The 26,845-nt window shown below is 38.0% G+C and overlaps 1 protein-coding gene across 1 annotated transcript in view; it reads left to right on the top strand.

Annotated features, from left to right (window-relative positions):
- Positions 1-24,912, top strand: part of LOC149784964 (dnaJ homolog subfamily C member 25 homolog) — a 47,811-nt gene extending 22,899 nt beyond the window's left edge. The window contains exons 8-11 of the mRNA XM_089978616.1: positions 2,492-2,556; positions 14,413-14,608; positions 18,970-19,035; positions 22,363-24,912. Coding sequence (XP_089834742.1) covers positions 2,492-2,556; positions 14,413-14,608; positions 18,970-19,035; positions 22,363-22,485 — 450 coding nt within the window. The 3' untranslated portion in view covers positions 22,486-24,912. The remainder of the gene's footprint in view (positions 1-2,491; positions 2,557-14,412; positions 14,609-18,969; positions 19,036-22,362) is intronic.
- The last annotated feature ends 1,933 nt before the right edge of the window (positions 24,913-26,845 follow it).

Genomic DNA, 26,845 nt, shown 5'->3' with positions numbered 1-26,845 from the left:
ATCTACTACTTCAACACAGCATAATCAGACATGATGGATATGTTTCTGTTTGGGCAAAGATGACTCAACTAGGTCTAATGCCCACTCAGGAGAAGTCAGATCTTATCCCATCTCAGAATTTTGTTTATTTGGGATAAGTTTTCTCACCTGTCAAAGAACAACTTGTGTTCCTCTCAACAGAATCTCGTATGTACATGCTTTCTTTGTGAGAATAGATGAGAAGACCTCATTGTCTGTTTATTTTTACTTCTGTCTAATGGAGACTCTAAATACATTAGCAGATATTTTGCCATAGGAAGGGTTCACACATGGTTCCTCCAGCTTTTGTTTCAGCAAACTGAAGACCTCGCAAGGACTGTCTGTCTTCCTGGATCCCTGAGCTGGTGGGAAAATCGTGACAGGTTTCTGATTTTGCTTTGGATCTTCACTCCTTCCTTTACAGATACCTCAGATTCAGGCAGGGGAGCTCACCTAGAGTCCGAAAATGTACTCCTGCAGAGCTGCTGGTCTCAGGAAGAAGCTTCTGTTCACACCAACTATGTAGAAATGCAGGCAGTTTTTCTAACACATAAACTGCTTAAGGCATTACTGTATCAGGGTCGTTACAGACCACATGTCAATCATAGCATATCATGGACACAAGTGGTCTCGGGTATCTTATTGGGATCATGTTTTACTTTTATTTTAGACCTCAGATTACAAATTCGAGATGGGGATAATATCCATGGGGATATTAGAAGAGATAAAGCTATGCAATAATACCTGGTGATTATATCATAACTAAAATTTCTTTTACCCCCCCTCCAAAAAAAAGTGGAATAATTTTAAATAAAATTGCCTCTAAATCTGAATATTGTTAGAAGAGTAATATTAGAAGAGATAAAGCTATGCAATAATAGCTGGTAATTATATCATAACTAAAATTTCTTTTACCCCACCCACCCACCCCCAAAAAAGAAGAAAAAGCTACATCATGCCCATAATTTCATTTGAAATATTTTAAATAAAATTGCACCTAAATCTCAATATTGTTAGGAGGGAAATAAGTGGGATAATGTAAAAACTCAAGTTTAATATAATTTTTCAGAAATTTTGCAAATTATTCAATTATCATTGGTTTCGGTGAAATAATCAGAAGTGTTTAACAAATTGGAAAGTATGTTTTATGAAGTCCTACTAATAAGATGCAAGGTTTTCCCATTATTAATACCAGATTATGTAGTTAGTATTGATCCCATGATATAAATATGATATCAGGTCAGTATGACAAAAACTTCCCCATTATTAATACCAGATTATGTTATCAGTATAGATCACTTGATAGAAATATGATATCAGATTAATGGGACCGGATATTGTTAATCATGTTTATCACATGAGATCAATATGATATCAGAAAAATCAGATGCAAAACTTTTCCACTTGTTTTTTTTTTTTGTTGTATTCATCATATAAGTATGATGTCAGAATAGACTGACGTTAGATTTTGCATGGTAAGACCATTATCATGCTGTTAATTCAAAATTAGGTCTTTACTGTATTTGTTTCTGTGAATAATGTACAGATCAGATCTCCCATCACAGTTACTTTCCTTATACAAATTTCTTCTTTCACCCAGTCCTAGAAAAATGGTCCAACTAAGGTTCTATTCTGTTGCTGGCAGTTTTTGTTTGCACAAAAGAAAGTGATAGCATACATTTTCATAAATTAACTTTTAAATAAAGTTATGGTATTTCTTAATACAATAAAATACGTACTTGTATTTATCTTCTCTATATGCAAAGGAATCGACATTTGCAAATTTTGCATTTTCTGCCCATCACGTTGGCAACTACAGCAAAACTATAGTTCAATTGTATAAGTAAAATGTCAGTTTGACATTTTTGTATGTAATACCATTCATACATTTTGCAGTAATTAATTAATTAAATTTTCTGCATTCCAATATTCTTGGTTTTGGGGTTTACTTTTTTGTCACTATTTAAATTTGGAATCAGTGATGTATTATCCAAAGAATGACCATTGTTTGTTGGATCTTGAAATTCATGGTTTACAGCAACCTCTAAATTCATGAAAATGTCTGCCCCATATTGATGAATTTATTATATATTACCTCCCTTCAACAGCACCTTCCTTACACAGGCAATTTTTTCCCCATCCCTTAGCTGGCTGATAGGCACATTTATTTTACATGCATTGATTTGACTTTGGAGCAGAAATATCCATTAAGAATACATATAATCCAATTCTTTCTTTGTTTAATCATAATATTTAAATGTGTTCTTTCATTTGTCTCCAGAAGAGTTAGCTAAGGAAGTTGTTAAACCTTCATAAAGAAGGTGCAGTGATTAGATTACACAGCTTTTGAATAAAAAACATATGCTGTTTTTATGACGATAGTTTTCTATTCATTCAGAGCTTTACCGCTGTCATCGAACAAAAGTTCATAATTAAGAATAAATTCAGGTAACTATTAAAGTTTTGATTTCAGGAGGAGGTTAAAGAAGCAGAGGAAGCAATCATTAGAAAAATTATTGAAGAAAAGATGGATATAAGGTACTGTTGTTACCCACTGCTCATAAATTGAGTTTCTTTTGATGCAAAGATTTCCTTGCTGTGAACTTATAAATGAATAGAACTCATATTATTGCCTACAGCTGTTAATAGGACACTTGCAGCATTAACTGGTCCCTAGCATTTGAAATGCATGTAGTTTGTTTTTCTTATGAAAATAAGACACATTTGCCAGAGCTAAATAGTTTGTCGGAGCAGGAGGAATGAGTAGAAGCATGATGATTCAAGAACTTTCCCTTGTTAGCTTTATCAGTTATTGATCAGAAGCACTTATGCAATTGCCTGTTGTTTTTCCATTGTCCATCATCTGTCCATTAGCACAAGTTTCTCTGAGAATTGCCATGAAACTTTACACACATATTCACCCCAGGTGTAGTTGGTTGTAAGTGAAAAGATGCTGATTGAACAGTAAATGTGGTCTCTGCAGTGGCCGTCTTGGAAACCTTGTTATCGCTACTCCTCTTGAACGGATGGTCATATCAATATGTGGTTCTCACCAAAAGAATTCATATGATGTCTAGTTGGTCCTAAATGAAAATGGTACCAGTTTCTACTTCATTGGTGGGCCAATACTAACAGTTTCAAATTATTGACATCCAAAATGGTATGTAGTATGCAGTTCTTTCAGTTACGAAGAGATCATGATGAACCTAAACTCACGCTAGATGGAACACCTATTCCAGTTCTTGAGGAAACAAAGTTTTTAAGTATTATCTTCGACAGAAAACTGACTTTTATTCCACACCTAAAGAACTTAAAAGCTAAATGCTTGAAATCTCTAGATCTACTCAAAGTAATAGTGCACACTGACTGGGGTGCTGATAGAAAAGTCATCCTCAGTTTATATAGAATGTTTATTCACTCTAAACTGGACTTTGGTTGCGTTGTTTATGGTTCAGCTAGGAAGTCATATTTGAAGATGCTTGACCCAATTCATCATCAAGGAATAAGATTCGCTCTGGGAGCATTTAAGGACATGCCCTTGTGAAAGCCTCCTTGCTGAAGTAAACCAACCACCTTTATCACATTGCAGAGAAATGCTTTCTGCACAGTATGCTCTCAAATTAAACCATGCTTTTTCGGCTGTTTTTCAACCCAAATACAAAACCTTATACAAAAATAAACCAAACGCCATACCTTCCTTGGCATTAGAATATCATCCAACCATGACAGTACACAAATTGATCTCTCTAAAATTCAGAAAACATCCATCTCCGAAACACCTCCCTGGCTACTTAAACAACCAAAAGTACTTTTTATGCTTCACAATGGAAAAAAATCCGAGACGAACCCTTTCATCTTCCACAACTCTTATCATGAACTCCTCACTGAATTTAAAAACTACACAAGAATTTATACTGATGGATCAAATGGTGAGGAAAAGGCTGCTGCAGCCTTTGTTAGTGGAAAACACACAACACAAGTTTGCGTTAATACCAAATGGCACATAAGTTTTTTCAGTTGAAATCAGAGCAATAGATCTTGCTCTGCAATATATCGAAAACAAACATAATTTAAACAGCATCATCTTCTCCAACTCACCTATTAGCATTTCAGTTACTACACAATAGAAAACTGGAGAACCCATTGTTGACCAATTTTCTTGTCAAAAATACTAAGCTGAGTACCTCCCATAATATTGTATACTGTTGGTTACTTAGCTATGTTGGTATTAAAGGTAATTAAAATACAGATCGCGCTGCTAAAACGGACCTAACTGAAGAACCATCTGATTTTAAAATGCTTTATACTGATTTTAAACCTAGTATCAAAGAGACTTTATGTCAGAAGTGGCAGGCATCATGGAATGATGCAGTTAATAATGAACTTCACGCCATCAAGCCAACCCTATAAGAATGGACTCTTTCCTACAGAACCATCCATAGGGAGGAGGTAGTCATTGCAAGAAATCGAATTGGTTATACACATATAACCCTCTCTCACATACTAAAAGGCGAAGACCCACCAGAGTGCGTTTCTTGTAATGAACCATTCACTGTTAAGCACTTTATGATAGAGTGTTTCTCCTTCAAATACGTTCCCCGATCACATTAATGTTAGGGATATACGCCTGCTACCTCTCGAATCCAGCCCTAGTAAAAGACGAAAATTCGTCTTTTCTGTCTATCTCATATAGACCAAAGGGCAATAACTCTTGCCCCTTACCTCCCCTTGCCACCGCCAGGTGTCACTAGTTTTTAAGCTTCGCTTGTACTGATAACACGTACATTATACCTGCAAACAATCCAAGCCATCTTAGCGTTAAATTGGACCATCCGAAGTTAAATTTGGATTTATTGTGTTGGACACTCGTTCTTCTACAGGTTGTATACATTATTTTAACAATTTTTTCAAAATTGAGTGACTTTGTCACCCTTACGGATTTCATCTACTGAAGACCATGTTACACACGCTATCGCTGAACTCGTGTTGTCAATTAAGAGTTAACGCGACACTGACTAATTTCGCTTACTCCGTTAGTAACGGTTGTGGTATTAGCGAATTAATAACATGCTGACTTGCTAATCTGTGCTTTGATTTCTTTTCTTGTGTCGTTTCAGTAGAAATGTCAGCCAAATGCATGAAATGCAAAAAGTTCAAAGCAAAAGAAGACAACCATGACTCTTGTATTGTATGTACCAAGTGTACATCATCTATACCATGCAGCGTGTGTAATACTTGGACAGAGCAAATGTGGGCTGATGTAGTCCAGAAGGCAGAAAAAGGGAGTGGGGGACGTTGGGGTCCCCCCTCCACCTAAAATTCGCTGTTTGCAACCGTCAGCCACATTAACATCAGCGGCAATGGAGGAAAATAATGTTGACAGGGTACAACAGTCCACCTTTGAACAGATGCGTCGTTTGGTCCAGGAAACGACGACGCAGCTATTGACATCAGGCCAGATATTACCCTTATTTCCCTCGCTCGCTTCCACAGCTTTTCCTGACTCTTTGGGGGAATGTTCCCCCAATTTTAGGCTGCCCAGTGGGCGTAAGTCCCCCCACATGTCCGAGCATGGCTTTCGGGCCTGTAAGTCAGGATGCATGAGGTTTTTACCAGATCCATTGGATCCATTTCATTATACAACCTCTACGTCACCGGCCATCCAGCTGTACCAGCATGGGGACCCTATTGCTAAAACGGTCCGACCAAATATGATTTATGGGGATCTTAGTGATAAATCCGTCCGTCAAGCTGTACCGCCGGCAACATACCAATACTATGGCGGAGATTTTAGTGAGAAATCTGTCCGTCCAGCCAGGCCATTGGAGCAGCCAGTACCGGTGATAGCAGGACCGTCGCCAACATTCAGGCTGACCACAAGCCAGACAAACCAGCCGGCAGGGCCAGCCGTCCATATGTTCACGGCTTATCCACAGGGGAGCGTTAGGGACAGTGTCAAGGATGATGGAATCGTGTCATCTATGGCACCTGGTTTGCTCTATCCAGAGATGCAAGCTATTCCAGAACACGACTCGGCACACAGTGAGGGTGACGAAACTCCTGCAAATCAGCCGTACACAGATCCAACCATGGAACGGACTGAGTTTGGCTTCAAGGCGGCAGTGGAAGCAATTTATAGGGTGTTGGCAACTTCACAATGCCCTCCACCTCCTACCGCCACTCAAGACTACAAAGTTAAGGCATCTGTAGATCTTGACAGGGAGGAAGAGACGCCGTCCTTCCGGCTCTTTCCCCAGTTGGCAAAAATTAAGGAGATCAATGATCGTCTATCAGGACGAATAGGTGATCCGGGGAATGCTAAGGCATTCTTTTCAGAAAGCCAAGTACCAGCAACGTTCTCGTGTCGCTGGTACAAAACTCATTCAGATGCCTTCAGTACGGATCTTCTGGCCCTGGACAAAAAAAATGGCAGCAGTTCACATGTCCGCTCCACGGTTTTACAAAGTGGACAAAAATGTGTTCCATGCCACGTCAAAGCTAGTCTGGAACGTAGTCGCTACGTCTTCAATGTTAGACTTGGCTTCATTAGCTATTTTCCGACTCGCAGAAAAATCCGACAATGACCACGCTTGGGAAGCGACGGCTCGGGTTGCTAGAGTTATTAACAGGGCAGATCACCATTCCATGGCTAATGCGTTGACTGCTTCTGCCAACTTAGACCTGATACGACGTGATGCATGTCTGCGGTCCACATCGCTCAAGCCCCATCATACTCTGGCTTTACAGATGACTCCGTTTGGGTCGCCTTTACTCTTTGGAGGAAAAATTGAAGAAGTTCAGAAGCAGGCAGCTCAGGAACTGCCCCTCCAACTCGCCGCCCAACCCTCACAGGCGTTTAAAAAAATCAGCCCCTGCCACAGCGGAGGGATGATTGGCGGACCAGGGACAAGGGATCCTTACAATCAAATGTGCAGTATAGATCCCAACCCAACACCAGGAGACAACAGTCTAATCAAGCTAGGAGCCAACCATACAGAGGCAGTAAGAAACAAAGTTTCTCCGTCTTCAAGCCTCCTAACTCTAAAAGTTGGCATACCCTCCCCACCACCCGCGGACAGCCTACCTGTGGGCGGCCGCCGCTTGCAATTTCAGGACCACTGGACCACCTTTTTTCCTCAGAATGATTGGGTGATCCAGGTCATTTCGGAGGGGCTTTGGATTTCATTTATCCAACCCCCTCCCCTGTCCTCCTCTCCCCTCTTCACGGACGTACCGTCCAATCGGGAGAAGGATACCTTTCTACAACAGGAGATACGGTCGCTCTTAGGAAAACAAGCGGTGGAGATTGTGAAGGAAAAAAAGACGCAATTGCCAGGGTTTTATTCCAGGCTGTTTCTTATCCAGAAGGCAAATGGCAAGTTGAGACCGATCATCAACCTGAGTCGCCTCAACCAATACATTTTACCACCGAAATTCAAGATGGAAACAGCAAGATCAATCTTTTTTTCCATTCGGCGGGACGAGTATGCCGTCAGTCTAGATATGACGCATATTTTCACATCCCTATCCACCCCGCGTCACGGAAATTTCTCTGATTCGCTTACTGCGACGCAGTTTATCAGTTCCAGGTCCTACCCTTTGGCCTCAACATCAGCCCTTGGGCTTTTACCAAGGTTATGGATTGCGTCGTCACCCTGTTCCGCTCGACTTCATCTATAGGGACGGCAGTGTACTTGGACGACATCCTCCAGAAACATATGGTAAGTTCTATTCTGCTCAAAGGCAGAAACGATCTTTTAGCACTTTTAGATCATTTAGGCTTTCTTGTGAACTGGAAAAAGTCCTATCTCCGTCCATCCCAGCATTTTGTCCATCTGGGTATGGAGTTTCTCACCGATCTGAATCTGGTACGGCTTCCTCACGCACGTGTAATCCGGATCATCGCACTTGTTGAGTCTGTTTCCAACAGGACGTGGATTTCAGCGAGAGAATTCTTGCAACTCCTCGGATTATTCAATGCGGCGGCAGACTTGATCCTGCTTGGCCGTCTTTTTATGCATCCCTTACAAATGACGTTGCTGGCACAATGGCGCCCCTTTTCAAGTCCCTTTAATCAAACAATAATGATCACGCCCGAGATACGATCATTCCTGCATCAGTGGCACAACCCCAGTTGGCTGCCCAAGGGGATTCCTCTGGAGATGCCCCAAGCGGAGATAACAGTATGTACCGACGCCAGTACCCACAGTTGGGGTGCCCACCTGTTGCCGGACTTCACTACAGTCAGCGGCACGTGGGAGCCAGGGGAGAGGCCTTTCCACATCAACCTTTTATAAATGAGGGCTGTCATCAATGCCTTTCATTTCTGGAAGGATAAACTCTCAGGAAAAACTGTCCTCATTATGTCAGACAACTCTGTGGTGGTGACTTACCTCCTCAAACAAGGGGGCACCAAATCACCAGACCTGTGCATTCTGATCTGGCAGTTTCTACGTTGGTGCGACAACCTCCACATCAACGTACAAATCAGACACATTCCCAGCAGACTCAGTGTCTTGGCCGACACTCTATCCAGGAAAGGTCAAGTCATTCGCACGGAATGGTCACTCCATCAATCAGTCTTTCTTCGGATTTGCACACTTTGGGGGCGTCCGATGATCGATCTTTTTGCGACAAGGTGGAATCGCAAGTTGCCCACCTTCGTCTCTCCGGTTCCAGACCCAGAGGCTTGGGCCAGGGACGCTCTGTCAATCAGTTTGGAGGGGTTGTGGGCATTCGCCTACCCTCCCACAGTTTTGGTACCGAAAATAATCCAGAGGTTAAGGGGTCAGAACTGTCGGATGATTCTGATTGCCCCTCTCAGATGGAACAAGTCCTGGGTCACCAATCTACTTGATCTAGCGATAGATCTACCCGGGAAGATTCCAACCAGCCCAAATCTTCTCAAACAACCGCGGTCACGGGTGTTCCACCCCTGCCCGGACCGTCTTCTTCTTCACCCTTGGCTCTTGTCCGGACAGCCTTGCGAGACAAACAATTTAAACCTTCGATTGTGGAGAGAATCTCAAGAGCAAGAAGGCCCTCCACTCTGAAGGCTTACGAGGGAAGGTGGCATGTTTTCAGGGACTGGTGCCATATCAATAACATTGACCCTTTGAGTGCGTCAATCCCTCAACTGGCTGCCTTTTTTTTCTGGCTTTTCGAGGAGAAACAGCTGGCCCCAATTACTATCAAAGGTTACTGCTCCATGATATCAGACACATTCCGCCATCATGGTAGATGTGATATTGGGCATAACAAAGATCTATCAGATCTTTTTGCCACTTTTGATTTCAATCGACCAAAATCCCTCACCCTGTTTCCAAAATGGAATCTATCCTGGGTCTTAACATGGCTCAATTCAGACAAATTTGAACCTTTAGCCCACACTTCGTTAAAGCTACTATCATACAAAACATGTTTCTTGATAGCCTTAGCTTCAGCATGCAGGGTGAGCGAGTTACATGCCCTTTCCAGTGACCCAAACTTTCTTCAGTTCAGATCAGATGGTTCGGTGGTCCTCCTGACGCAACCAGGCTTTGTAGCCAAAAATAGGTTACCATCCATTGGCAATCAAAGAATCGTCATTCGCTCGCTCTCTTACATAGGTAGGTCAAGAGCAACAGCCATGCAAGATCCTGTTCATGCACTCAAGCACTATTTAAAACGCACAGAGGCGTGTAGGGACACACGTAAGCGCCTCTTTCTTCCAGTCAAAGCTGGTAAACGGGATATCACCCCTCAAGCCCTTGCTTCATGGCTGAAGTGGGTTATACGCTCAGCGTACCCTGAGGTCTCACAAGATCAGAGTCGCCTCATGAAGATTACAGCTCATGAGATTAGAGCAATCTCGGCGAGCCTTGCATTCGAACGCAATGTTTCGATCCGAGATATAATAGAAGCTGTTGGCTGGCATGCCGAGTCAACCTTCTCCAGTTTTTATTTCAGAGATTTGGCTTCGCAGAGGCAAACCTTGAATCTGGTAGGTCCGGTGTCTGCAGCCCAGATGACCACCAGATCCATTTAAAACAATCAGCACACCTATCAGCTTCGCTTGTTTCGCCAGTGAAATTTCATAGGTTAGAAGATTTCAATAACTATCTTCTTAACCGTATATAGGGGTCACATATCACGGGACCCTAGGCTGTGTTGCTGATGAAATTAGGAGAACGGGTTATCATTCAAATGAGGAATCCAGCCATCATTCCCTAGAAGCTACCCGGGGTGGAGGTAGGATGCTCAGCATTCCCTCCTCCTATTACCTATTCTCCTAACGTTAATGTGATCGGGGAACATATTTGAAGGAGAAAGCAAATTTTTATTAAATTATGTTTCTCCGAGAATACTTAACCAATCACATTACTTAAAATCCCTCCCAGCCACCCCGCTATGCGAGCATCCTTGTATAATATATATCGCTCAGCTTAAAATACTAGTGACACCTAGCGGTGGCAAGGGGAGGTAAGGAGCAAGAGCTATTGCCCTTTGGTCTATATGAGATAGACAGAAAAGACGAATTTTCATCTTTTATTTTGGCTGGATTCGAGAGGTAGCAGGCTTATATCCCCAACGTTAATGTGATCGGGTAAGTATTCTCGGAGAAACATAATTTACTAAAAATTTGCTTTCAACCTGCAACTACACACGATCAGTATTACAATGTGCATGACATGAAGGAACTTTTTGATTCAATAAACATGACTTGCATTATAGAATTCCTGAAAGAAGTGAACATTTACTTGTATGCCATCACCTTGAGCATCTTTATGTAATGTTTTTACTGTCTTTTATTTTCAACAACTTTTCATCGTACTGCTCTGGTGGCCTAGTGGTTAGAGCATCCACCTTGGATGTGAGAGGTTGTGGGTTCGATCCCTGGCTGAGTCATACCAAAGACTTACAAAAATGGTACTAACAGCTGCCTTGCTTGGCGCTCAGCATTAAGAGGTTAGTGTTTGGACTGGTTGGCCTGGTGTCAGGATAATGTGACTGGGTGGGACATTGTGCTACATGTCTGCGGCATGATGCCCCAGTGCTAGACATCACTATAAACTGCCACACTGCAGACATTGTAGCAATATGACTGAAATTTTTTAAAAAGCAACGTTAAAAATCCAAATCACACACACACACACACACACACAACTTTTCATCTGTCTTTATTAACATATACCATTTACATTCCCTTTATTGTTGCCCTTAACCATCTTGTCATTTTACTTTCAACTATTTGGTTTTGGTATCGCTGGTCGATATAAAACCTTTTATCATTTTTAAATGATCATACATATAACCATTTGTGTGGCGCTAAATAGCCTAACAGTGCTGGTGCACCATGAAAATAATCAATCAGTCAATCTGCTTCATCAGAATGGAAAGACAGATTAACATGGATTTTTGCCAGAAGACTTCTTATTATGTCTTGCAGATTTTAAATGAAAGTGGTACCTCTGAAACGTCCTGTATTGCCACTACAGCATCTTGAAACTCTTATCTTCCTCCAGAAAGGAAGGTCATGTCTGCATGGGTTTTATCTTAAAGACTTCTTGTTATGCCTGGTTCATCCTAAATGAAAATGGTACTGTTCTGACATCCAGTATGGCCACTGTGGCAGCCATTTTGACAATCATGTCTTTTGCTACTCCCAGCTTGGAGTTTTCACCAGATTGGTCATAATAGCTAGTTGGTTCTAAATATCAAAAAAAAAACTTTCCAAACTGACCTCAAACATAGCAGCCATCTTGAAGTTCTTGTTATTGCTATTATCCTAAAATGAAAGTCATATTGACCTGGAGTTTTCACCAAAAGACTTCTTATTGTGCCTTGTTTGACTTAAAATAAAAATTATGCTGATTTGACATCCAATATGACTATCTTGAAAATCTTGCTATTGCAACTTCTCCTGAATTGATTATCATATTGACATAGGGTTTTCACCAAAAGTCTCTTTGTGATTTCTAGTTAGTCCCAAATAGTCTTATGGCTTCCATGGCAGGAATTTTGAAAATCTTTTCCTTCTGAATGGGTGGTCACATTGGCATGAGGCTGTCACTAAAATGTCCATTATGGCTGCTACAGTGGCTAATTTGATAATCTTCTCATTCATTAATACCAGAGATGATTTCAACATTTGGCAGTTGACAAGAAGAAATGGTGTCAGTCCCTTCAAGGGACTCGTGTGCACTAGCTGTGTTGTCAGCTTAGTAAACAGCACATGATCAATTTCAACATAAAGAAATAATTTACACATTTCTCTAAAGAGTGAGTTTATTTCTGTAAATTGAAGGAAAGCCTGTTCTGAATTGTGTCACATGTATTAGCAATGTTTGTGTGCATCTGATTTCTCAAAATTGCACACCTCTAAAGTTTTTGAATCAGTCTGGATTCCTGTGCCATATCACATCTACTGTACTGACTTACACAGAATCAATCCTATGCCATATGACATCTACTGTACTGACTTACATAGAATGAATCCTATGCCATATGACATCTACTGTACTGACTTACATAGAATCAATCCTATGCCATATCACATATACTGTACTGACTTAAATAGAATCAATCCTATGCCATATCACATATACTGTACTGACTTACATGAATACCATGGTAATTTCTTCTTTAATTACATGAAGAGCAGTTTGTTCACATGTATATATGTGTCAGTTTGGCATTAGTAATTTTCATTTGTAGATAGTTTACAAGATTTGTACACTTCAGAGAATTATTAGGCTGGACCTACAGTTCTATGTAACTCCAATCTTTTGGTTTGTCCATGTTGTTACTTTGGTGGAGGCAAAAGTACTGAACACTCACAAATCAAATTGGGCATTGTGTTTCCAAAGCTTCTGAACAGGTTTGTTTCAGTTCCTTCACACTGAAGCCTACATTGTAACAGTAAGCATCCATAATGTGCTCAATTTCCTTTCTCCAGTATACCACTTAGTATATTTCTGTGCTTTTTTCAAAGGCCTTTTTTTTAGTTTGTATACTACTGATAATATCATTGATGATGAATGTGGACAGTTTTTAGGTATATTAATAGTTCTAGAAGGAACTCATATGCACCACAGCAAAAATGAATTTGGATATTGACATATTCATCTCTGCCTCCCTGATTGTCCATCCATGATTCATATTCTTATGTCACGTGTTTAGGCTCAAATAAACAGTAACACAAAAAAGAGTGAAAACAACAAGCTTTGAAAAAATATAGTAATTTATTTCCCTGGAAAAATTCTGTAAAAATGAAAAAATATGAACTTATGGTTTTATAGAATCAAATCCAAAAATAATCCAAGAATAATATTTTTGAAGTCCTAATAACAAAATGTTCTATTGATTTCAAGTTTGAATCCCGATGAAGAATCCAAGATGGAAGACGATGGCGTATGGTAAAATCTAGTGTTGAATTCTACAGTTCCTTGTAGAAACAAGAATTATCAATCCGGTTTCTGATAGCTGAATACATTTTTATAAAAAAACTGTCCTTGTTCAACAATTTTACATGAGCACACATATTTTCCAGAAAAATAACAGAATTAAATCATTTTGAATCCAAATAATTTGAAATAACTCCAAACAGCACAACATATGACTTCCAGTTTAACAGCCCAGCTTCTACTGAGAATTACTCTCCAAAACAGAGGTTATATCATATCCTAAAACATAAACAAGGGGTCATGTGATTATCTTCTGGAAGCTTACCATGTACCTGCTAAAGGTCATGTACACCCAGTGAGACCCTGACAAAAACCAGTCGTTTTACTCTAAGAAATAAAAAATTAAAAAATTTGTTTACATCTTAAATACGAAGTCCCATCATGACTGCGACAACAACCACTCGTTTTAAAACAAAATAGACCTTGTTTACGTGGATGCTACAAAGTTTGAAACAAGGTCAGGCTTTAGATCAACACCTGGTGTTTACAAAATGAACAGCCAAGGTTACACCATTTTCTGAAAAAAGTATCATCTCTAGTGAATAAATTTACATTACAATAGCATGTAATATAAAATTTTTAAAAAATTAAAACTGACAATTAAATTGAAATAAATATATATGAAATCAAATACAAGTAAATCAGATATACATAACACATATTCCTTCATCTCTTTCTTTCATAATTTAGGGCTGTTATAGAATTTGATGACAGGAGGGGAGAGGTTGAATGGCTGTTCATTAAATAGTGGTTGTAGGGGTAATCAGATGTTCAAAATATTTTTTATTACAAGTCCATTGTAAACTTTCATTGAAGTCTTTCAAAAGAACTTTTCAACACTCCACCCCATTATTTAATGCTCAGACAGCCCTAGCATGGAAATTGCTAGAAGTAGTAGTGGGCAGTATTCAAACATGTATTTTACAAAACCAGTATATTTTCATTTCAGGGGTGGTTACAGTAAGCCCCGCTACACAGACGTCTTATGGCTACAGCTTATTTTGTGCCCATATCATATAGCCATGTATATCAAGTGGTACCTACAGTGGATCTGGAAGTTTAACATTAAAAAGGAGGCATATGGAGAGGAGGAAAAACAATACCTCATTAGGAAATTTATGAAGATTAGTCAAAAACAGTTTGATGTAAGTGACTTCACTTAAGTGGCTTTCAGTGATCACAATTTAAAGGAACACAAATTTTTGTCTTGTCATCTGCATAAATATGTTGAGATACAAGGTATTGCATTTTCTGGCAAAATGTTTGTTATGATTTTATTTATGTTTCTACAAATCATATGCATTGAGTGATACACTGTTGAAGGTAAGCTGGTGAGACCTTTGCTTTTATTTTGCTAGCAGAAAGGAAGCTTCTATTGCATTTTTAAGCATCTGACAGATCCAGACTTGAGGAGAATCTTCATAACAAAACATCAAAAGTTTGACTGGATCTATACCATTGTCTTAAGAAAGCAAATATATCACCTTGTAGGATGAATTTTGGAGGTTTCTGTTGAAACTTAATTTTAAATCTTCTTTTCCTTAAAATGCCATATTTTTGTTGCATCAAGGTCAAGGTCATTGCCAAGGAAAATGTGATTTTTTTTAATGTATCCTTGCCTATAACGTTTCAGCTACTGCAGATATTTTAATGAAACTTTAACCAGTTGTGTATGAGGACTACATATTATGTCAGATACTATAGCCATTCCCCTGCCTCAAGATCTTAGCAGGGGAAAATATAAATCATTGAAAACTCTGACCAACTTTTAAACCAGTGAAGATAATTTAATGAAAATTTAAACTTTTGCATATATAACTTGACAGTGACTAATGTATTTAGTCATATATCAGCCTGAAGGTCACGGTCATAACATAGGATAATGTGCAAGTCCATGGCCTATTTCTTTATGCATACTGTCACATGTTAACACCAACACATACTTTGATGAGACATTACCCTGATCCACAAACTTACTGTACGATTGTTACATCCCCACCTTAACTGGCAAGGTCTTTACTGTGTTATAAGTTGCAACTTAAAAGGTTGTATTTGCGGCTAAAATCTGAGTGAATATTATTATCTGGTTTCCCTTGGACAACCTTCTGAATCATAATGCAACAACTTGAAGATGACATCATCACTTAATTACAAATATATATAATGTATTAACGTAATGTGTTAAAAGCATTTATGCATTCTAATTTGGCGCACTATTCTTTTTCACTTGTCAGACTTCGTCTACTACATTATGTCTTCATTTTTGCATGTGATTACCTGGCTTACAGCCTGTAAGTGACTATTATAATGCATAGTGTAATTAGGGGCCTGGTGACTAATGCATAGTGTAATTAGGGGCCTGGTGACTATTATAATGCATTGTGTAATTAGGGGCCTGGTGACTATTATAATGCATAGTGTAATTAGGGGCCTGGTGACTATTATAATGCATAGTGTAATTAGGGGCCTGGTGACTATTATAATGCATTGTGTAATTAGGGGCCTGGTGACTATTATAATGCATTGTGTAATTAGGGCCCCTGGTGGCTGAGTAATCTAAAGTATTTGCCTTTACTGATCACTGTCATCTGTCCACATGGGTTCGAGTCTTGGGCTCAGCCTAAATGGTTATGTGAGAAAGGTGCTAGTAGCTTCTCTTGAATTGGTGGCTCTTCCAGGGTTTTCTGGGGCTCTACCTCCACCAGTTATATTGGCCACCATATATAGCTTCTCTTGCGCTGAGAAATGGCATTAAACCCAAAAGCAACAACAGCAACATAATGTGATTATCTAGCTTTCAGCCTATAAGTGACCAGTCTAATTCATAATGTAATTATCTGCCTTACAGCTTATAAATGACCAGTCTAATTCATAATGTAGTTATCTGCCTTACAGCTTATAAATGACTAGTCTAATACATAATGTGGTTATCTGCCTTGCAGCTTATAAATGACCAGTCTAATTCATAATGTAGTTATCTGCCTTACAGCTTATAAATGACCATTCTAATACATAATGTGGTTATCTGGCTTACAGCCTATAAGTGACCAGTCTAATACATAATGTGGTATCTAACTTAGAGCAAATAAGTGACCGGTCTAATACATAATGTGGTAATCTGGCTTACAGCCTATAAGTAACCATTCTAATAAATAATTAGGTTGTTAGATTTACAATCTGTAAGTGACCAGTCTAATATAAAATGTGGTTGTCAGTTTTTTCAGCCTATAAGTGACCAGTCTAATACATAATGTGAATATCTAGCTTACAACCTGTAAGTGACCAGTCTAATACACAATGTGGTTTTCAGGTTTACAGCCTATAAGTGGCCATTCTAATTCATAATATGATTTTCTGGCTTATGGCCTTTAAGTGACCAGTATAATTCATAATGTGGTTATCTGGCTTACAGTCTGTAAGTGACCAGTCTAATTCATAATGTGGTTGTCGGGTTTACAGTCTGTAAGTGACCAGGCTAATACATAATGTGGTTGTCAGGTTTACAGTCTGTAAGTGACCAGGCTAATGCATAATGTAATTATCTAGCTTACAGCCTATAAGTGACCAGTCTAATACATAATCTGGTTGTCAGGTTTACAGTCTGTATGTGACCAGTCTGATTCATAATGTGGTTGTCAGGTTTACAGTCTGTAAGTGACCAGTCTAATTCATAATGTGGTTGTTGGGTTTACAGTCTGTAAGTGACCAGGCTAATACATAATCTGGTTTTCAGGTTTACAGTCTGTAAGTGACCAGTCTAATTCATAATAAGATTTTTTGGCTTACAGCCTTTAAGTGACATGTCTAATACATAATGTGGTTGTCAGGTTTACAGTCTGTAAGTGACCAGGCTAATACATAATGTGATTGTTGGGTTTACAGTCTGTAAGTGACCAGGCTAATACATAATGTGATTATCTATCTTACAGCCTGTAAGTGACCAGTCTAATTCATAATGTTGTTGTTGGGTTTACAGTCTGTAAGTGACCAGGCTAATACATAATGTGATTATCTGGCTTTCAGTCTGTAAGTGACCAGTCTAATTCATAATGTGGTTGTCAGGTTTACAATCTGTAAGTGACCAGGCTAATACATAAAGTAGTTGTCAGGTGTACAGTCTGTAAGTGACCAGTCTAATTCATAATGTGGTTATCTGGCTCACTGCCTATAAGTGACCAATCTAATACATAATGTGATTTTCTGGCTTACAGCTTATAAGTGACCAGTCTAACACAATGTGGTTGTCAGGTTTATAGCCTGTAAGTGACCAGTCTGATTCGTAATGTGATTATATGGCTTACAGCCTAGAAAAGATCAATAATACATAATGTGGTTGTCAGGTTTGCAGCCTGTAAGTGACCAGTCTAATACATAATGTGGTTATCTGGCTTACAGCCTATAAGTGACCACTCTAATACATAATGTGGTTATCTGGCTTACAGCCTATACATGACCAGTCAAATACATAATGTGATTTTCTGGCTTACAGCCTATAAATGGCCAATTCATAATATGATTTTCTGGCGTACAGCCTGTAACTGACCAGTCTAACACAATGTGGTTGTCAGGTTTACAGTCTGTAAGTGACCAGTCTAATTCATAATGTGGTTATCTGCCTCACTGCCTATAAGTGACCAATCTAATACATAATGTGATTTTCTGGCTTACAGCTTATAAGTGACCAGTCTAACACAATGTGGTTGTCAGGTTTATAGCCTGTAAGTGACTTGTCTAATTCTTAATGTGATTATCTGGCTTACAGCCTAGAAAAGACCAATAATACATAATGTGATTGTCATGTTTGCATCCTGTAAGTGACCATTCTAATTCATAATGTGATTATATGGCTTGCAGCTTATAAGTGACCAGTCTAATTTATAATGTGATTATCTGGCTTGCAGCCTATAAGTGACCAACAATACATAATATGCGGTCATCCTCAACTTATGCCATAGATCCTTAAAAATGCACATATGGAGGCAGATATGGAACATTTTGTCAGGATTAAATTGCTGTCAGTTGAACAACCAACACGTTTGACCTTAAAACCATAAGTGAACATGAATAAATTTGGTTGTGATAGCTGTATTGGACATACTTCTGACCTGTTCTACTTGTTTATCTATAACCCTACATCAAAACTTTAATAGGCAGAGTATAAGAATCAGTTTACCTTGATTCATTTTCATGCATGTTCTGGTCATTTTTACATTTATGCCCCCCCCCCTTAAATTTGGAGCATCCTGATTTATCGTATCTGTCCATTATTACATGATTTACTGATTTGTTTATTAATTGGTGTAGAATATTTTCATGTGAAATATAAAGTACTTATGTGATCACTCGTGTTTGGGAAAGTGACTATAGTACAAGAAACCAACAAATAAATAATTGATAAAACTTTATGAAGCAAAAAATATTTTTATATTATGTGTTTTCTTTTTAATAGTTTGTATTAGTTGAAAATCTAGCATATGTGACCACATCTGATTTTTTTAATTTGAAGGCATTAGAAGATTCAGAGAAAGAAAAGTTTCTGGTAAAAGAACTATGGATACAAGTAAAGTTTGATGTAAGTATCAATTCTTACTGATGACTTACCTTCGGTGCTGAATCTAGACAGGCCTTATAATGTAATACATGTATGTAATGTAATACATTATGTATTGTAATACATTTATGTAATGTAAAACACTTGTATAATGTAATACATTTAAGTAATGTAATACATTTATGTAATGTAATACATTTATGTAATGTAATACATTTATATAATGTAATACATTTATGTACTGTAAAACATTTATTTATAAGATAGACTTAGTAGCTTCTCATTTTTTAAGTATGAAAAAAACAATTATGCAAACAGTGAAAGTCAAGAAATGTGGTCTTAATCCACTTGCTTTTCATGTCTGGTGCAACTTTTTTCATGGTAATAGTAGAATTTCCTTATTGCAGCTGTCGAATTGTGTTTCTTGAAAGGACTGATACGCCATTTTCATTGCAATAGTCTAATTGCTTTTCGTGAAAGTCTCTGATACACCATTTTCAGTGCAGCAGTCTAATTACATTTCATCAAGGGTCAGATACACTTTTTTCATTGTAATAACAATTAACAACTCCACAGACAAATGAATTTAGGCAGTTGTACTCCAGTACAAGCTGTGCGAAAAGACAGCTCCATAGATAGAAGATTTAAGGCAGTTGTACTGTAGTACAAGCAGTGTGAAAAGACAGCTCCATAGATAGATGATTTAAGGCAGTTGTACTGTAGTACAAGCAGTGTGAAAAGACAGCTCCATAGATAGATGATTTACGGCAGTTGTACTGTACTAACAATTCAAATGGAGAGAACAAGGTTAAATTTCATCAGTGCAGCAGTTTATCTTGACTGTCAGTGAATTAGAGACATCTCAAATACTGTACTCACAATTTCTGAAAAGATAAATAATTGATGCTGGTAGGGCATGAAGTGAAGTCATTTTAGTTAGCTAAACCCAGTAGTGAGTGGTTACCCAATGCCTACACAGTGTAGTTTTGGTGACTGCGCCCTGACTTCAAAACCTAACCTAAATATCAAAATACCTAAAATGGGGTAGGAAAAGTCATAGTAAACTTGGATTAACTGTCTTTGACATACAAATTTACCTTTCAAATGTATCTAAGAAAAGTAAAAATTTATACAGTCATGTTTTGGAATCTGATTTTGTAAAATCCTCATTTGTTCCTGCCGTCTACAGGAGCAATTGAATCTCATGGATTTATGTAATTACCTCTGGGAGAACCTGCAAATGTCCAATAATTCAGATTTTGAAAATTTTATTTGATAGTGTAAATAAATGCTGACTAGTGATTGTAATGGTCATTGGGTTATTAAAGTTACGAAAAGTACTAGTCCAGCAGGAAATTAACAGCCTCGGGTTAGCTAACTACCACTTACTTCGACCCATGTTAAACAATCACCAAGCTTAGTTTGTTTTGTGCACAGTGACAAAACAGTAGTGTCACTTACAGTTTAAATGTGTCTATAAAACAAAAGGAGTGACATAATCATGTTGGAAGATATCTCAGTATATTTTACCCTCACTATCATCATAGTCATGTTGACAGGTATGGCAAAACATGGTAGCCACACTGTTTTGACATAGTTGGAAAATATCTCAGTATATGGTAATCTCACTATTATCAGAGATGCTGCCAGGCTGCATGATCGTCAGATTCTTGCAACAAAGATCACAAGCCATGAAATTGCTCAAAACCAATGGGAGAAAGGTCACACAAATTATCTGCAGTTCCCACAGTTAGTTGTACCCAGTGCCTGCTGCTATTTTTGTTTTGATTTTTGTTTTCTTTTCTTTTTTGTAAACAGAAATTCACAAAAAAGGTTTGTCAAATTAACTCTTGGTTGTCCATTTTGCCAGTGATCTCAATCAAGCTATACTAAGGTAGATTTAGTGTTTTGAATACAAGCATCTTTATAATTGAGATCTGCAGTTTTTGCAGAAACTACCCAGGGGTTCTGATTTAATTGCCTCATAGAGGGGTATAACAAACTGATCCATTGAGCAGCCATAACTTTATAGAGGGTAACTAGCAGTAAGTTTTATAATGTCAAAACGGAAAATAACCAGTTTCTTTCCAGTAAGATCATCTGTTACAGTTGATACTGTACAACTGGTTAAGAAAAGAACCTAAAAGGAAGGGTGCTGTGTGTTCTCTGTCAAAATATAAGAAAGATAATTCATTTACTAACAAACATGGTTGCATAGGTTAACCCATGTTCTTCAAAGGCTGGAACCTTGGCTGAATACAGCCTTGCAACAGTTGTGATCCAAGAACAGAACTGTGCTGGGAACAACATGGTTGAGTTTTGGAAAATTATGTTGGAATATCATGAAGACCAGTTCCCTAATGTGTTTGTATTGGTCAAAATTGCAGTGGTTCTCACATTACAAACAGCAGATTGTGAGATAGGAAAACAGAATTCACGTTACTCTGTAGAATTGGTTAACATCAGAAACTGATGTCTATTCTGATACAGTGGGGTCCATTGGACAATTTCCTCATTTTCAGAGGCTTTGAAGAAATGGAGTGATAAGCAAAGAAAGAAGAATATTTACCAGCTCATCAAACTAAATTAGGTATACAGATACCTTATATATTTGTTGTCAGAGAAGCGATATAAAGTCATTCAGTGCTGCTTTTAAATTAGGTATGCATATACCTTATAATAAGGTTTTCACCCATCAGCTACCATTTGGCCTTGTTCCTCCACCCACACACCTCTTTCTGGAGGTGGGTATGGGGGACCTCTCTCTCTTAAAGAAATTCCAGGCAGCATCTCTGTATTATGACATACTCATGTTAGCAGGTATTTCCGGACAAGGTAACTACACTATAATGACATAGTCATGTTGAAAGATATCTCAATACAGGGTAGCCACACTTAGTCATGTTGAAGTGCATCTCAGTTCAAGGTAGCCACACTATAATGACATAGTCATGTTGAAAGATATCTCAGTACATGGTAGCCACACTATTATGACATAGTCATGTTGAAAGATATCTCAGTACAAGGTAGCCACACTACTATGACATAGTCATGTTGAAAGATGTCTCAGTATAAGGTAGCCACACTTATGTCAGTCATATTGGAAAATATGTCAGTATATGGTAGCTTCAATAGCATGACACAGTCATTTTGAAAGATATCACAGTACAGGGTAGCCTCACTATTATTACATAGTCATGTTGAAAGATATTTCAGAATGAGGCAGCTTTATTATCATGAGTCGCCTTATAAGATATTTCATTGTATGGTAGCCCCCCACCATTATGACAGTCTCATTGACACTTACAGCTTATAACTGCATTGTCAATTCATTTCTAATCTGTACAGGAATGGAAAAAACAGCAGGAAGAAGAAATGAAAATAAAGATGGCAGAGAGCAGTCGGTACAAAGCCTATCGTAGATATATGAAGAAAGGTGGAGCAGGACAGATGAGTTTTGGACCAGAATGATTACCCCACATGCATTAGACTGGGATTACTTAGAAGCGAAAATATGACACTGTTATCACCAGGCATATTATTTTTATAAGTTGTTTGAGTATTAAAATCAAACTCGAGCTCAAAGTCTGAAAATCTTCACATTCTGTGATGTTGACCATAGGGACTTGTTAATTTTGATAGCGGTACATCTACCTTTCAGCTATATATACTTTAGGTGTCAGCCATATTGATATACTTTAGGTATGAACCATATTAATATACTTTAGGTATGAACCATATTAATATACTTTATGTATCAACCATGTTGATATACTTTCAGTATCAACCATATTAATATTCTTTAGGGATCAACCATGTTAATATACTTTCAGTATCAACCATAATAATATTCTTTAGGCATCAACCATGTTAATATACTTTCAGTATCAACCATATTAATATTCTTTAGGTATCAAGCATATTAATATGATTTAGATATCAACCATATAGTTTAGGTATAAACCATATTATAGTCTGACTATACCTCCCCGTTTGTTTGTATCCCCTACCGTTTTCAGTAACAGTAATATTTAATGTGATAAAAAAAAGTGCACAGAACTTAGTCGATTCATTCATTGATTTATAATTTCTAACCTGAATGTGACCAGAGTGACCCTAACACTGGCATTCTCTGCGTCTTTCATGCTTAACGGACTTTCCATACTAACATGGCGCCATGTTGTGTAAACTATGGGCAAGTTAATTTGCTCAGACAACATTGTGACGTTCATCCTATTCAGTAACTGCTGGATAATTCTATAAATTATCATAATGTTTAGAGTTTTGTAACCGTTGCACACATGTTTACTGCTTGTTAAATCCATGTGAAAGTCAAGTTTGTAATTGTCATTCTTTTTTTTTTGCTTGATTAGACATTTGTAAATATCGGAAACAGACAACATAGCATTTTCCTTCTACGTACATACAAGTGTAGTCATACCAAAACCCCATCACTGAAAATGAACTTGCCCAGGAACTGGAAATGGATCTTGAGTTTGGACATTGTTTATATTTAAAACTTCCGTTAATCATGAAAAGCGCAGACGGCGACGGTGTTGTGGCCTCCATGGTCACAGTCAGGTTAGAAATTATAAATCAATGAATGTCCTGAGTAAGTTCTGTACATTTCTGATCTGATTATTACTTTTCATTATAAATCAATGAATGTCCTGAGTAAATTATGTGCATTTCTGATCTAATTTATACTTTTCATTATTGAAATCAGCATATGGGGGTACAAACAAATGGGGAGGTATAGTCAGATTATAATATACATTAGGTATCAGCCATATAAATATGCTTAAGGTATAATATCAAATTTTAGGATTTTGAGCTTTGCTTTAGATTTATTATCAAACAATTTGGAAAATACAGGGCCTGGTTTGGGTAATATATGGGCAACCTCACTGTTTCACATTACATATGAACATCCAGGTGATGTTCTGCTCCAGGAAATAATGGTTTATTTAAAATTCCTGATTATTTTGTAGGAATAGTATGGATTTTGATACTGCTGTATTAACCACTTAAGGGAAGGGGGCTTAGATTTTCTTTATTTCAGCATATTTTGTATTCACCATATGAAGGAATTGGATTCCACCTATGAAGGACTTGTGGTTTTTTTAAATACCTACTTCCATATACATTTGGACAGACATATTAGCAAATTGCAGATCAGAACCAAAATGGTTTTTGTTTTTCTAGCAAGGGGTTAGGACAGAAATTATTATTTCACCTGGCCATAGGGCAAGTTATTCTTATGGCTTGAACCCATGTCATACTTTGTGTGTTATCCATCAGCATTGGTCTTCTGTGTATCAGCAATGTGTGCTTAACTTATGTCCATGATTGTAGATTGTACTTTAAGAAAACGGTCATTTGTAACATTATTTTTACTAAAATTTGAGTTCATGGCCTACCTTGTTACAAGCTTAAAATGTTCTGGAAGAGAACTTGTTGACAATTTAATGGAAAATTCCACTAAAACTGACCCACATATACAGAATTTCAGGACATTCTATTGCATCATAGGTCAGGTGACAGTTCGTACATAAATAGTGGTTCTGTGAATAAGTCTTCATTCCTGTTTCATATCAGTCTTTGGTAATCTGTGATCAAAGTTTGTAGTTATGTTTATATATAATTCAAGAAATTATTTTAATCATTCATTGGAATTACTTAAATACACATTGACTGGTTTAACACATTATTTTGGGATTATTAATAATTCATTTAAAGACATTCTGGATTACATCATTGTGGTACAACAGGATATTCTGTACTTTTGGACATGTGATAGGAAATTTAGGATTATTTGGGATTTAATTCACAATACTGTTTCTTTTGAACATTTATTTCATATTCTTGGGAAATAAATTATTTGTTGATGTTACTAAACTTGTTGGCTTTACTTCTTTCTGTTACATAGTTTAAGACAATAGAGTTGTAACAGCTATTTTCAACTTCTCAGAACCCACTGGGTCAGTATTATCCCAGCTTTATAGGAATGTTCTACCAAACAGCAACACAGCTTCCATATTAACAAAAATTGAAAACTTCTTGTTGATATTTTGTCCAGAAGAGCTCAGCCAATTTTTATCTGTCTTGGTAGAAATGTTTTTTGGGACATGAGTTATAAAAAATTTCAGCATTTTATCCAGAACAGCTGATCCAATTTTGATCAGGCATGGTATAAATGTTTGTTAGAACATGCATTGTCAACATTATGTCTGGGATGGTTTCTCTAGAAATGGGGGTCCCGGGTGGCCAAGTGGTCTAGGGTGCTCAACTTTACAGATCACTGACATCAAACCTCAGTCTGCATAGGTTTGAGACCCATCTTAGCTAACATGGGTTTTGTCATAAAGCTTACCGGTAGCATCCCATGGATTTGGTGGTTCTTCTCAGGAATTTTCTTGGTTCTTCCTCCACCAAATATACTGGGTGCCATGTATAGCAATCATGTGCTGAAAAATAGGCCACAAACACATCCTCTAGAAACGGGCTTCCTTAGCAGTAGAAAGGTGGAAAACAATTTTTGACCTCTTTCGAACAGTTTAGTCAATTTTAATCAAACTTGGTAGGAGTGTTTCATTTGCAAATACATTACGTGATCACATTACATAAGGATAACTTTTTCTGCTACTTTCTGAATCCAGCCCTCTTGCTATGTATTATATAAACAGAGGAAGTCACTATTACAGGTTGACTTCCCTTTCTACCAGCTAGATGGCTACCATTATGCTCCGGTTAAACCAGATTTTGACCTCACTGCCATGTGTAAGATGTCTATGAGACAATCCAATTAAATTTGATGAATTTGTATAATTTAAGTTGAATCATCTTTATTTCTTTTTCAGTGGTACAGTAAGTCAAAATGTTTTATATGTGCATACATTTTTGTAAAATCCAGTTTATGTATTGATATTTTTTAAATTATTAAACTGTTCCGTTTCGTCACATTGGACTTCAAATGGCAACATATATTTGTACCAGTGGAATTTCCAAGTGCTCTAGGCATGTACTATAATTATAACTCATTTTTAGTAACACGGTTGTCAGTTTATACAGTGTGAGCCTGCTACAACATGGTAGTTGGGAGCCATAGAATTTGACCGTGGTATAGACCGAACCATATTTTAAGCATCCAGATCAGTTAGCTGAAGAAAATGATCCATGTACCCCAAACATTTGGGGAGGGTAATAAATGTGGGCGGTAAAATACATGCTTCATTGGCACAGTTACTATTTTAAATAGACGCATTTTAAATGGGAAATACACCTGTAGTGAAAACAGAGAAGGCATATATAATATTTTACTTTATTTAGAGAACCATGGATTGGTACATATATGTGTATAATGTTTATATGTTGGTATCCGTTAGTCTCAAGAGATGATGTAAGTGCACCCATGAGAGATGTCCCAGTTGGTGGTTGTGCAGTGTCTGCTGTGGCTATGTAGCCCAACATGGGAGTGGCAGTCCTTGCTGCACTTGAAGGTTGGGTCTAGTGTGTGTTGGAGCTGCTGCTTCTTCCTCTGAGATCGCTTTTCGTCATCTAGCAAGCGTAGCTTGTCATTGCTGGCTTTCAAACCAGTGATCAGAGCGTGTCGCCAGCTGGGTCAGTCTAGAGTGTGCTCTTCCCAGGTGTTGACATTGATATCAATGGCTTTCATGTCGTGTTTGCAGACATCCTTGAAGCGGATATGTGGCCTTCCGACCAACCTTTTGCCAGAGGCAAGTTCCTAATAAAGAAGGTCTTTGGGGATCCATGTTGGCGGAGGAGTGTGGCCATGCTGGGAATCTTGGCACATTCAAGCACCTCATTGTTT

The sequence above is a fragment of the Sinohyriopsis cumingii genome, chromosome 13 (assembly GCF_028554795.1).
Source record: "Sinohyriopsis cumingii isolate HCF-2022 chromosome 13, ASM2855479v2, whole genome shotgun sequence".
Classification (NCBI taxonomy): Eukaryota; Metazoa; Mollusca; class Bivalvia; order Unionida; family Unionidae; genus Sinohyriopsis; species Sinohyriopsis cumingii.
This window is presented reverse-complemented; position numbering and strand designations above follow the sequence as displayed.